Source organism: Cetorhinus maximus, chromosome 5, assembly GCF_964194155.1.
Source record: "Cetorhinus maximus chromosome 5, sCetMax3.hap1.1, whole genome shotgun sequence".
In the NCBI taxonomy this organism is placed as follows: Eukaryota; Metazoa; Chordata; class Chondrichthyes; order Lamniformes; family Cetorhinidae; genus Cetorhinus; species Cetorhinus maximus.
This window is the reverse complement of record NC_135883.1, coordinates 87156241-87170613: the sequence shown is the minus strand read 5'-3', so window position 1 is coordinate 87170613 and position 14373 is coordinate 87156241. Positions and strand designations below refer to the sequence as shown.

The 14373-nt window shown below is 43.4% G+C and overlaps 1 protein-coding gene across 1 annotated transcript in view; it reads right to left on the bottom strand.

Moving 5' to 3' along the window:
* The window catches only part of trdn (triadin), a 565816-nt gene that overhangs the window by 136170 nt on the left and 415273 nt on the right, over nt 1–14373 (bottom strand). The window contains exons 28-30 of the mRNA XM_078542852.1: nt 13003–13041; nt 11931–11957; nt 9799–9849 (exon numbers count right to left, since the gene is read on the bottom strand). Coding sequence (XP_078398978.1) covers nt 9799–9849; nt 11931–11957; nt 13003–13041 — 117 coding nt within the window. The remainder of the gene's footprint in view (nt 1–9798; nt 9850–11930; nt 11958–13002; nt 13042–14373) is intronic.

The following is a 14373-nucleotide window of genomic DNA, read 5'->3' as shown; positions in this document are numbered from 1 at the left end:
GAGAACCCATAGATTCTGACATTGCATCTGTGAACGACTGACTCCAGTATGGCTTCTGGCAGTGCGAATACCCTCTGCGATCATGCTCCTGTCATGGAGACACATTGGAGGCCCTAATAGTCACTTGATTGCAGGAGGATGATGATGACATACAGTGAGGACACTCCATAGATCTTCACACAGCCTCTGAGAATGTTTGACACCTGTCTGGCTGAGGGCAGCTCGCTTGCGTTCTGTGATCAGGGTCATATCATGGAGACACAGCCATGAAACTTTAAAAGCACCTGATCCTTTGCCCGTCTTCAGCACCTGAGCCCTCAGGAGCACAGCATCACTGGTCACTGCTGAAAAGATGGAGGCCAGCCCCACCTCAAAGTTGCTGAGAGCACACAGAGAGAACGACAGAATTCGGTGACGCCTGCCCACAACATCCTGTCAGTAATAACAAGCACCGTCGAGGTGCAGGCTTCAATGATGTGCCCAGACAGTGTGAGGCCGGACCATCACTTTGGTCTGAAGGCTGCACAGAGCACAGGGAAAGGGCCCTGGACTGAGACATCTGCCTTTATCTTGTGCAGAAAGGTTTCACATCTGAGTGATACGATCACTGCTCATCAGAACAAGGAGCCATAGGCAGGGAGACATTGTTGAGAGTTTATTGAAAATAGTGAACATTATGTACAAGTGGTTAATACCCGTGCCCAGGCTGTGCATCTACATCTTCTTAATATTCCTAACCCTGCTCCCCGGTCATCTACTGCGGAGATGGAGGCAGCCTGCTGACTGCTATGTCCTGTCCATGATGATCTTGATGGGCATCCACAGGATTGTTGAGACCTGGGTGGATAGCCCCGGGGTGTGCACCTGCTAATCCTCCTCTCTATGGGTGCCCAATGGGCCCTTGGCTGACTCCTTGCGGAGAAGGAGAAACTGGAGTGAGATCCAGCTGCCCCGCACACCTCTGGCGTACACACTGTTGGATGCCAACTATGGTGTCAACGATGGAGTTCATCCTGTGAAGCAGTGCTGGAACAATGTCCTGGACCAAATTCTCCATGGCAGACAGTATCCTACCAGTATTGACCCTGGTGCGTTGGCATGCCGGCACTATCACCTCAGCCTGTCTCCTCCATCGTGCTTTGCAATCTGAGGAGAGCAGCGGACATCCCTTCCTGATATTCCCAAGCTTGTCATTGCAGCTCCAGTAACTGAGACATGACCCAGTCCAGAGGCTCGTCATCTGGTCATCTGACTCAGACTCTAAATTTCTGACCTCCAGCAGTCCTCTGAGTGCCGGACACCTGGGAAGTCCCTGCCGCAACCTGCTGTGGATCAGAAAATGCAGTGTGCTCACCAAATTGTGATCCTGAGGCTACTGTAAAGCTAGGTCCCACCAAAGTGTGCGTCTCTTTGCTGATGGAAGGTATGGGTGAACTTGTGATGAGATTTCAAGGAGGGTGCGTTCGGATTACTCTTCAGAGGTTCTCTGGGGCTTGATTGGAGGCCCTGGGTCATGGACTCTGTTGGCTGTTTGGCAGATGTACCTGTGAAAGCAAGGGGAGATAATTAGTGCATAGCAGTGGCCTGTGAAACAGGACACATCACTCATAGCATGATTGTCTGATAGATGTTGCATTGCTGGATCCTCACTTTGTAGAGCACCGCTGACCTCACCGTTAGCAAAGGGATGGTCCAGATCCTCGCCGGCCAGCTGAATGGCTCTATTTTCAAAGTCTGTGAGGACCTTGGGCTCAGGCATTCCTCCACCAGTCTGTGACCACTCCTGGTTGTTGTGTGCCAGCTTGTCCTGCATGAATAGAGATGGAGAAAGTGTAAGCAGGATGCCTGCCAGGCCAGATGATAAGTATGCCTGTCATGTATGGGCGGTAAGTTGTCCCATGGATGGGATGAGGACAATGAAGGTGTGTGTGAGAGAGTGACTGGTTATGTCTCTTGAACTGGCAGTGAGTGAGGACCCTGTGGATGTGTGATTGGTTTGTGAGTGTGTGAGTTGAAAGTGAGAAGACTGACTTAACCTGGCAGAATGAAAGAGATCATTCATCCCCTTGCGGCGTTGGGTGGCTGTAGTCATTTGCAAGGTGTTGGCACTGACCAGCACTGCCACCGCCTCCCAAGCCAGATTACTGAGGTTGCTGCCCATCCTGTGGCCAGAGCGAGGGTAGAAGACCTCCTAGCGAGCCTCCGCCACATCCAAAAGGCACTCAAGGGATGTGTCATTGAACCTGGGGGCTGCAGTCTTTATGTCTTTCGGGACTATGTCTTCCATGCAGCAGTCCTGGGCTGGAAGCACTGAGAGGTGCGCGCACGGCTGCACTTTAAATATGGCACCCAGAGTGATGAAGCGGCAAGATTATGGCCTGGCGGGCAAATGAGAGTCCACCCGCCATTGAAACAGCGTGTTCCCAGGATTGCATAATTAATGTGGCAGGTTTGGGCCGATACGGCATGAGAAGCTGCCATTGCAGCCAGCGGGTACAACGTCATTTTTCCCACCCGCTACCCCAATTAGTGCAAATCTGGGATAATTCCACCCACTGTTTTGTTGGCATATCTATCTTCATTCTAAGCTGGTTGGAGCTTACCTTTGGGATTTTAGTGGCATGATGTATACTATGGTTTATCATTTGCAAGTGCCACCAAACAATACCAATAACAAAAAGGGCACCTCTAATCACTTATTTTTATTCCACACCATCTACCTATTCCTACCACCTTTCAACCCCGATTTTGCATTCATCCCACTTACTTGAAAATACGCAGTACGCAACTGGCTTAGCCATCCTTTGTTAGATCTGGTTCAATCATTTCAAGTTTTTCCAAACTTCACTCTCCTTTGCCAAAACTGCCCATCATTCTATACCACCCCCAGAGGGCAAAGGTGACTCAAGGCTCCTTTTCTTTTCTGCCAATTGCCTCTTTAAACCCTTCTCCATTCCCCGCTTCCCCTTCACCTTTAGCAAATATTCCCTGGAATAAAGAAGGTTAGAATCATAGCATGATACAGCAAAAATAGGTTATTTAGCTCCTCAAGCACGTGCAGACTCTTTGGTACAGCCATTCAAGTAATTCCACTTTTCTGCTCTTTCTCGATGGCCACCACTGAGGATTTAAAAACAACACAATCTAGCTGGCTTCAGGGAGAAAAAAAATCAAAGGAATAAAGCAAGTATATGGAATTTTTTTGAGTAAAACAGCACTTACACTGTTTGAAGTTGCAAAGCTTGGGCCTGAATTTTCACGCAGATGGAGAAGATCCAAAATAGCACTGGAGGCCCAAAGCTGGAAGTAACAACCCTAAATCCGGCCCCTACCCTTTTGCCGGTGGGAATGGGGCGTGTTTCACTTTGCACATGCATGGTTCACAGAGGTAGCTGCATGTATTAAAGTGAAGCTGCCTTCAGTCAGATCCAATTTTCGCTAGTGGAACGTCCAAAAGACAATTTGTGCACTTTAGACCTATCAGGAGAAGATCTAAAGTTAGCAGAATTCTTTGGAGACTAGGTACCCTTTTGGAGAGGATAGGTCATGGCATACCTTTGGGAGAGATGAGGTGCCCTTCAGGAGAGGTAAAGTGTCCTTTGGGAGAGGTCAAGTGCCCGTAGAGATTTTTAAAATTAGACATGAATGTGTGGAAAAAATCTCATTGGAACTGTCAAGTTCATTGGAACTGTCAAGGGGGCTGTCAAGGGAGCTTTCAGTGGAACTGTCAAGGGAGTTGTCAAAGGAGCCGTCAAGGGGGATGTCAAAGAAACTGTAGGAAGCTGTCAAGGGAGCTGTCAAGCTGTCAAGGCATTTAAATCTCCTTCCATTTAAATATTTGAAAAACTGTCAGAAGTGTTTTAAAAAAAAATCAATGCTTGCCACATCACTCTGTCTGTTGATATAAGCCTCAGGGCTTTCAATGTAGGATTAGTGCTGCATGATTGATTTCATGATTTCATAACATATTATTATCATAGTGGGGTGCCTGTCAGTTCACAGTTTGACTGACAGCTCCAAATGCTCACAAGGTCTTTGAAATGGGACTATAAATACAAGTGCTTGTTGTTATTATGGATTAAGTGGAAGGAGGTATTTAAAAGTAGCGAATGGGTTTGTATCAATAAGAGTGTTTTTTTAATTAATAGCGAATTTATCAATGCACATTTCAAACTTTATTTACACTCAGCATGGGCCCTGAGGTCTGCCAATGGTTGATACTGGGTGAGTTAGCATGGAGGGTATAAGGGCAAAGGGTTGTGGAATGGGGGGCATGGGTTGGCATGCATTGGCACTAAGTTATCATACAGGGCTATAAAGAGTCATGGGTGTGGGTAGAGTGCCATAGGTTGACATGGAGGGTATGAGGTGCCATGGAGGGCGGGTTTGGGGGCATAGGTTTTCATGGAGTGTACGAAAGGCCATGGGGGTGAGTGGATGGGGTTACGGGTTGGCATAGGTTGACATTAATGAGCCATAGGAGTGTGTGGGGGGTGGGTGATGAGAGCTGGAGGGATTTTTTAAAAAATTAAACACAGTGCCTTTCATCCGGCCTGCCTTTGCACCTGGCAGCATTCGCACACGTTCTGAGGTCGCTGCCCCGATTCCTATTACATCCCATACCCACCCCGCCACCCCACCCCACACCCGAAAGTCTGAGCTGTGAGTGACCATTTTTAAAGGTTGAGTTTGCCGAGCTGGAAAATCTCCCAACTCTGCGCACCCGACCTGGGGACGAAAATCTCTGTTTCTCTCTCCACATCTGCTCACATCCTTAGCTGTTCATATTCTAGTAATTCATAGCATAACAGGAGAGAACCAATGGTAAAGGTATATTAAGTTTCCTGTAAAAATAAAATGGATGACTTAGTTATTTTTGACAACATAAATCATTTCAGCACATCTGACCAATTAGGGTTTGGTATCTCAGTCCTCGCTAGGCATTTTTGGTGATTGAAGAGGTGCCTTGAATGTGTGCACTCAACTGTGGTATAATTTCAGCTTTTCATGGCCCCTCGTTGTGCTCTAAATTGATTTATGAAAACATTAGATGGCACTGGGAAACACTTAGTGAAGTTGATAGTGCCCTTGCTTTATTCTGGTACATGATTCTAACACATCCCATTTTTCAACCATGCGCATGAATTTCATAAGGTCCCCATTAGCCACACAGATGTAAGTGTTTCCAAGTTAAATCATGAAATTATATCATTGTGTCTCATTAACATTGAACTTAAATTATTGGTCTCAGATTTTTCATGTTCTTTATTATCATTCCATGGGGTAGAAATTCACCTCAGATGGTGGCACAAAACGGGCAGTATCAAATGGGTTGTCAGTTATGCAGCTGCACAATATTCGGTTACATTGAAGACACAGCGTTCCGGCATTGCTGATGAGTGCTACATTGTCAGACATGCTATTCTTTAGGTGAGACACCAAACCAAGGCACCATCTGCACTATCAGGTGGTGTAACAGATTCTGTGATGCTTTTTTAAGAACAGAGAGTTCTCAGGGCATTACGGCCAATATTTTTCCCTCAACCAACACCAGTAAGGATAGGTTAACATTCAATTCATTACTGTTAGCAGGATCATGTTGTTCACAAATTGGCTTGCCATACTTGCCTACATAAGGACAGTGTCTCGATTCTTTGTGAAGCACTTTGAGATGTTTCTCAGAAATGTGATCAGGTGCTGGACAAATATAAGCCTTTCTTCACAGCCAATAATGCTCAACTAGCAAGAACAGCAGCTGGAACTTTTGTGGACAGCATCGAATGAGTTTTATTAAAATACGTAGACAAACAGAATGAAGCCAAGTGTGTCCCAATGGTTAAAAGTAGCACATGTAACCAAATAAAGCCATTATGGTTGAGGAGGAATGTTTTGAGGCAAATTTTATTGAAGCAGATGGCATCCTACATACTTAAGATACCTAAAAATGTCAGTTTTTAAGTTAACCCCCTCTTTTGGAAGGAATGTTTGAGGCTTCTATGGTCGACCGACTTACTTACCAAGTATAAAATGAAGCCAGCATGGGTGTGGATGGTTGCCATTCTGAAATGTCATCTGCTCCAATGCAAAGAGTGGGTGTGTCTTAAATATCTGCACACCTTCGCAACAGAGCCTGTATCGCCTGCTTGATCCCTTACACTCAGTTATAAGGTACTGGTAAGCAAGACATGCATATGTGGGGAAAAAAAATGAGACTGACTGCTAATATGAGTATAGTATTTCATGGCTGAAAAGGGGGGTCGACTTGTAAGCCGAATGCATATGCAAAAACATGATTTTTGGGGATGGAAAAATGGGATTGTCTTATACTCCAGGTCGACTTATATGCCAGGATTTACAGTGTTTAATTCACACGAGAGGAGAGGAGAGAAGAGTATTGCATGAAATTGAGGGAAACGGCCATAACAGTAGCTGAAAGTTCTTTGGTAAAGAAGATGGTATGTAATTGTGGTGGTAATAACAAAACCTTTTCCAACTATGTCAGAAGTCAAAATTGGGGAAGGGAATGTGCTAGTAGAAATTCACAACATAACTTCTGCAAAAATAGGCTGTGCCTAACAAATTTGATGGAGTTTTTTGAGGGCAGTGGATGAAGGGTATTAATAGACATTGGTGGAATCACCTGTGCCCCCTGGCATCACACGTACTCAGCGGTGTGGGCGAACAATATGGCAAGAAGGCCAAAAATCAGTTTCTTGAAGTTGTGAAACCAGTTTGAGATCGTCCCCTCAGCCCATCGACAGTGGGCCGTGTTTCCCGCTATCGGACATTGACAACCTCATTGTAATACATCTGCATACCATTATAAGGCCAGCCCACCAGACTCATCTGCCCACGCTGGATCGTTCACCCACGTTGGCGTGATTGCACGCCGACGTGTTTCACAACTGCACATAAGTAATGTGCACCTGGTGAGCTGCACTTCATTCAGGACTTCGAGATTTGTTTGCCTACCTTGCTTTGGGCAGCACTCACAGTTATCAATGCCAGACTTTGCAGACAGTACCACGTCACTTTTTAAGGGGGCTCACAGGCAGGTGTCTACCTACCAGACCAATCATAAGGCGCGGGTAGCTTTGATCAACTGCAGGACTAGGGCTTGCTTGGGGAAGGGGGAGAAGTGGCCTCAGGCAAGGGAAGAAGCTGCAGGGTGAGGGCTGTACTGAAGAAGAGGAGTGTGAGGGCACAAGTTGATCTGTGCAAGTGGCCTCAAGATGGTGAGGGCTGAGGAGGCAGTCTCCAGAGCAGATGAGGTCAGGTGGAGATGTGAGGGTGTGAAAGAGTGAGTGGTGATGTCCCTTGAGCTGACAGTGAATGGGATGCTAGTGAATGTGTGATGAGTTTGAGTGTGTGAGTTTAGAGTGATGAGATGGTTGCCTTACCCTGGCGGCATGAGATCATTCATCCTCTATCTGCATTGGATGGTCTATTTCTTCTGTGCAGCATTGGCACTGATCACCACTGCCATCACCTGCCAAGCTGGAGTGGTAATGTTGCTGCCCCTCCTCTGGCCAGAGTGAGGACAGAGAACATCACAGCGGGCCCCCACAGCATCCAAAAGGTGCTTGTGGGAAGCATCATTGAGCATGGGGGTGCAGTCTTTTTGCCTTTTGGGGCCATGTCTTCTGCGCAGCAGTCCTGGGCTGGAAGCGCTGATAGGTCTGTGCATGACTGCACTTTAAATATGGTGCCCGGCATGATGAAGCAGCGAGGCGATGGCATAGCAGGCAAATAGGTGTTTCCCAGGGATGCATAATTAATGCGGTGGGTTTGGGACAATACAGCGTGAGAAGCCGCCATTGCAACCGATGGGTAAAATGTTGTTTTACCCATCCACTACCACACTTTATGCAAATCTGGGACAATTCCACCCATTATCTACCTGGACTTTCAGAAGGCCCTTTCTATGGTATTTCACTCTAAGTTACTTTACAAAAATACAATCTTGTGGCATCAATAGAATTTGAAGTGCTGGGTTATGCCACTGCCTTTGGTTCCCACCACAGATTCCATTCCTTAGCCAACAGCTCCATCTCTCTCCCTGGCAACTGTCTGAGGCTGAAGAAAATCCTTTGCAAACTTGGCGTCAGATTTGACAATAAGATAAGCTTCCAACTATATATCTGTTCCATTACCAAGACGTCATACATCTATCCCTATAACTGCTCCCTGTCTCAGATTATCTCCTGTTGAGACCTTCATTCATGCTTTTGTTATGTTTAGACTTCATTATTTCAATGTTCTCTAGGCTGGTCTGCCATATTTCACCCTAAATAAACTTGAGTTCATCCAAAGCACTGCTACCCATATCTCAATTAGTACAAACTCCTATTCACTGATCACCCCTGTGTTCACTGACCTACATTGGGTTCAGGTTAAGCAATGCCTCGATTTAAAAAATTCTCACCCTTGTTTTCAAAACCCTCCATGGCCCTTCTGCTTCCTATCTCCTTCGCTCTCTGTAGCTTCCTCCACTTCTGGACTCTTGCACTCTTGAGTTTAATCACTCCACAATTGGCAAGCATACTTTCAGCTGCCAAAGCTTTCAAACTCCCTCTCTAAACATTTCCGTGTCTCTATTTCTCGGTTCTCCTTCAAGCCTACCTTTTTGTGCAAGCTTTTAGTCATCTGTCACATTTCCTTATGTGACTCAATGTCAAATTTTGTTTGATAATGTTCTGGTTTGGGGCATTCTACTACATTAAAGGAGCTATAATGAATGCAAGTTGTTGTTGTTTCTGTAGTTGGATTAGGAATTGGTTCCAATCTTGTAGTCAAAATCCTGTAGTTAACTAGCGTGAGTCAGCTGGAATTATGATACTAGCGGTGTCTTCCAGGGATTGGTCCTTTGCCAGTTACTCTTCATTGTCTTTCTTAGTGACCTGGAAAGTGATGTTTGGAACTGGAATAGTAAATTTGCAGATGACACCAAAATCTGCACAAAGGTTAAAATAGTAGAGTGGAATTGGCTCCATAAATGTTAGATATGCCAGGGGAGTGGGCCAGGTGTTTAATTTGTCATGCATTTTGATAGGGTCAATACAGTACACTCTTGCCGCTTGCAGAGAAAAATACTGAAAGAGAAAAAGACCTAGATGTTGTTATGCACAGTTCACTGACAGATCACGACCAATATAGAGAAATTATAATTAAAGTTATCAGGATATTGGATTGTATGAATGGAATGATTCAGCATTAGTTAAAGAGTACCATTTTGATAACATATAGCTCACTGAGCAAGCATAATATAGAGTACTATGCCCAGTTTTGGGTCCCACCTCCACGCCCACTCCCACCCCCTGGTGAGTGATATAGTGGCCTCGGAAAAGGTCCAGAGAAAAGCTACAAGAATGATTAGTAGCTTAATAAACCTCAGAAACTCAGATAGACTCAAGGACATTGGTCTATTTACTTTAGAGTTGCATAGAATTAGAAATAATCTGATTCAAATTGATAAAATAATTAAAGGGCTGCATAGCATCCCTGTTGAAAGATTATTCCAGTTTAACACACTAAGGAGGATCAGCTGATACAAGCTTTTACAATGTAGCAGTAGGAATAAACTGAATTTGAGGCGGTTATTCTTTTTCCAATGAGACGAGAGCCTTTGGAAGACATCGCCAACTGGTGTGATGGGAGAGAAGAAGTGTTTCATCAAGGTGCTGCAGCCACTAGGTGTAGGGCAGACTTGATGAGCCAGTTGATCTTTATTGGCTTGGCAATTTTGTATGTTTGAAGTTTAGAAATACAACTCCACAGCTATATTATACACTCTATTACCTTTCCCCCTTGTCTTGATTGGAGGCTCTCGCTGCTTTTCTTTTTTAGTCTCTACAAATAAAATATATTTTATAGTTATTCAAATTATCCATTAATGTACATAATAACTATTCATGTTACTAACCATTATGAATAACCATTTTTCTTTGACACCAATTACTTTTATAGGGTGCTTAATTCTGAGGAAACTTTAAGTGTTTTTAAGAAAAGAAATGTAATTGCTCATTTGTGCAATAATAATCTAGAGAAACACATCCCTCGCACAAAGTTACCCCTAAAGGCTTTAGGCCATGTCTTACAATTTATATTTATATAGCACTAACTTAGCAAAACATTTCAAGAAGTATTATCAGGCAAAATTTGACACTGAGGCATATAAGAGATATCAGGACAGATGACCAAAAGCTTGATCAAAAAGGTAAGTTTTAAGAAGCATCTTATCGGAGAGAAAGATCAAGAGGAAGTGCTTTGGGAGAGAAATCCAGAGTTTAAGGCATAAATGCTTATTCTAGTAGAGGGTGACAGATCAATAGCTAGTATATACTTTCAGTACTAATAGTAAAATTAAAAACAAAGTGTTGGAAAATCTTATGGATAACTGGTCACATCAGCTTTCCTCTGTACATTGCAAATCTGGAGACATTGACTCTGTGTTTTGGAGTGAGCTTCGAACAATAGCAAGTGCTATCCAGGCACTTCCATTTAAGGGGGAGACTCCCATCTAATTTAATCCAGAACTTTCCGGAAACTTTGTAGTCTGTGTTGAAGTTGCAAAGATCATCTGAAACGCCTGGTCCCTTGGCAGCCATCTTAATTGTTCATTAGCCATTAATTGTCCATTTTCAGTTAAATAAAGGCAGTTCCAGAGGCTTCCATACAAGCACGTTCCATGTTTAAACTTATGAATATGACATGCCTTTGACTGGACATGACAGTCATGTATGCCAAATTAATTTCCAGTGTCCACTTGGGCTGTGCCATTAGCCATTAGGTCCTAAGCTCCTGAATTCATTTCCCAAACTTCTTTGCCCCTCTACGTCTTCCTCCTTCATAAAGGCACTGCTTTAAACCTATATCTTTCATTGTGCATTTGGTCACCTGTCCGAATGATTCATTCTTGGCTCAGTGTCAAATTTTATTTGATAATACGCCAGGGGCAGAATCTTCGGCTCGGGCGTGCGTCCCGATTCAGATTTTGAATTTGGCGGGCACACACCCAAGTTGGCTGCGTGCCCGCCGAACTCTCAAAGGCCTATTAAGGCCAGTTAATTATCAATTAAATCAATAAACTGAGCTGCCTGTCCAACCTTAGGGTTGGCGGGAAGACAAAGAGCCCAGGCAGCCATCGCACTTTTCATGGAACTCATCCACGGGCGGGATGAGGTTTCATGAAGGTTTTTAAAGTCTTGTAAAAAGTTTTAATAAAATTAATAGATATGTCCCAGCTCATGTGACAGTTTCACATGAGGGGACATGTCTTAATTTTTTTTTTCCTTCATTAAATTATTTTGCACTTAAACTAATCTTCTTGAAGCAGCTCTGTGCCTCAGGGAGATTTATGCGCTTTTCCACGCGCATGCGCAAAAGAGTGCAGGCCCCGACTCTGGCAACCCCCCTGCCTGCACAGGGAGCACTCAGTGCTAGTTGGGCTTTAATTGGGCTTCCGCCCAATCTCCCCCCTACGGAGAGAAAATTCTTCCCCAGAGAAGCACCTTGGGATGTTTTACCATGTTCAAATTGCTATACAAATGCAATGTATTGCCATGTTGTGCATCTTGCTGGATGATAGGGGGGCCAGGATTGAGCAAAATTCCGTTATGGGAATTCTCTCCTTTTCACCCACCCTATCTAATGTCAGGGACATATTGGTTGGCAGCAGAAGTTCAACCCATTCCAGCTCTCTGCATGATCTGGTTGAAAAGGGATATGGGCTTTGAACTGATGCCCTTGCATATTCTCAGAAATCTTTCCTTTGTAGGCCTTCTTTGTACAACATATGCTGCAAATCACTGTTGGCCCCATCCATAAATCAGCTAACTGTAGCTGAATCAGGCGGACTTGAAACTAGATGAAGCATCTTCGTTTATTTATAATTTCTTGATCATTGTGATAGTCAGCAACAAAACACTTACTTCTTTCTTTGTCTTTGGGTGGTTCAACTGAAAAGATTAAAAATCTGCATTAGGAAAGTATACAGTGAAATATTTGCTTTCTCTCTTTTATTCACGACAAATATTTCAATACATTGGGATTCTTCTTATTCACAATTTGCAAATTCAATGAGTATTATTTTGTCTTTAGTTTAACAGCAGCACTAAAAGAAAGAACTTTGCCGCAATGCCTTATAAAGCCTTAGTATGTTCTCAGGTGATTTCAAAGGCTTCTACATTCAACAGATTACTTTGAATGTTCAGTCACTTACCCACTTGTTTTTGAAGCCGAGGGTTGCGGGCGGGACCCGCCGCAGGTGAAGTGGCGCCCTACCCAGAAGCCGATTGACTTGTGGCAGGACCGGAAGATCCCGGCAGCGGGCGGGTGTGGAAAATTCCACCCTAAGACTTGGGCACAAAATCAAGGCTCACACTCCTGTACAGCACCGAGGGAGTGTTGCACGGTTGGAAGTGTTGTCCTTTGGTTCTGATATTAAACAGAGGCCCCATCTGCCTGCTTGGATGGGTATAAAAAATTCCATGGCACTATTTTGAAGCAGAGCAGGGGAGTTATCCCAGTGTCCTGCCTAATATTCATCCCTCAAGCAACATGATAAAAAACATATTCTTATTATTATCTCATTGGTTTTTGTGGGATTTTGCTGAGTGCAAATTACCTATGTTTCCTACATGACAACAGTGACTACACTTCAAATTGTTGTAAAGCAATTTGAGACCTACAGTGGTCATGAAAAACATTAAATAAATACAAGTCTTTCTTTTCTTTCTTGAGGATGTGAGAGACACTGTAGAAATATCTTCCTTTCTTTAATGGGGAAACAAATACAAGCATTGAAATTACAAGGAAATGCATTGAATTATTTTTTTTCATCTAAAAAGGGAGTTCATGTGCTTATAATAAAGCTTTGTTTTGATATTACATTTGAATTATGTTCCTTACAATTCTAATATTAAATTGTGTGTGGCCCATGTGTATGGGCTAAATTTGCCTTCACATATTTTTAAGGACAGCTTCAAATGAAGCTTTACCTACCTTTCTCTTTAGTAGGCTTTGGCTTTTCTTTCTTTGACTCTATAAACAACAAGAAAAGTTTAGTTTTATTCATTTATATATGATATTTTCATCCCAATGTATTACGCATTATATACACTATGACTGAAAGCACACAAAGAGCATTGTTTTGCGTACATGAGCCCCATATTTTTGGGTGCAGAGGTTTAAAGCCTATTCTTTTCCCCATCTGAAGGATGCATGCAAATTTGTGTGATTAGAACCTGTGCACACAGCATCTGCTAAGTGCACAATTTTTAATAAATAAAACAGAAGGCCCATAGCAGGAGTACTAGGATGTTGCATCATGTCTAAATGATATTTAAATATTTAAATGAGCTGACCTCACATTATGTTATATGGTCAGGCACTTGTCCATGTTGTACATGCAGTACCCAACATGCACCAGACTGGCACTGCTACACCAGGGATGAATTAACTTCTCCATAATAGCTCACATTGTTTAACCTCTGGGCCTATATATATCTATTTAAGTTTACCATTGCCTGTGCTTGCAAAGCTCGCTCTTCAGATTCAGAATAATCACCGGAGAATTATAGGAAGCATTGATTTTGCATAGAAATATGTGTTTCACAATTTTTCGCTGCGAGTTTCTGATCTCAGCTAAGTTGTTAATGCGGCAGTTACTGGTAAGGATGAAAAATTGCACAAATAGGTGGCAGTAAATTTGGTGCGATGGCCAACATGCTCTCCCTGTGCAAAGAAAACATCAGGTCCTGGTTTGGAGTCCAGAATTTTAGTATTGCAGTGACATTTTTCTCACCTGTTCTGCCTACAAAACCTATTCAATGCCAACCTACTATTCTACCTATGTTGAATGACATCCATTTGACCATATGATAGAGCCTCCCATTAGAAAAATGTTTATGTGCATACAGAGCACATATAGTATACACACACAAAAATCACATTTTTGACTTGGAGCTGTCCAGCTGAGAGGTAAGCGTATTAATAAAATGAAATAATAGGGCAGATGAAGTAGGTCCTGCAGCCCCTTTGACCTCATGCAGGGAGTTAGTTCTAATCAATCTACATTTATAAATGCACTCACGGAACTCACATTGTTACACCAAAATCCAATGCTCAATTAATTTATAGGTCTGCTTTAATAACAGGAGTGTTGTCCAAGGCCACTAAGAAAGCTATGCCCTATGAAGGCACAGCGCTTTTTGAGGGGATTTTGCTGACTTCCCCTGACCTCCCTGAGCATCAGCATCTGCAACTATAAACAAGTGCTTCCATCAGCATTTGAGTTTGGATTTGGTTGGGTTGAATTCTCAGATTGCTGACATGTGTCATTGATGCCCTTTTCCTACTGCCTATCTGTACAGA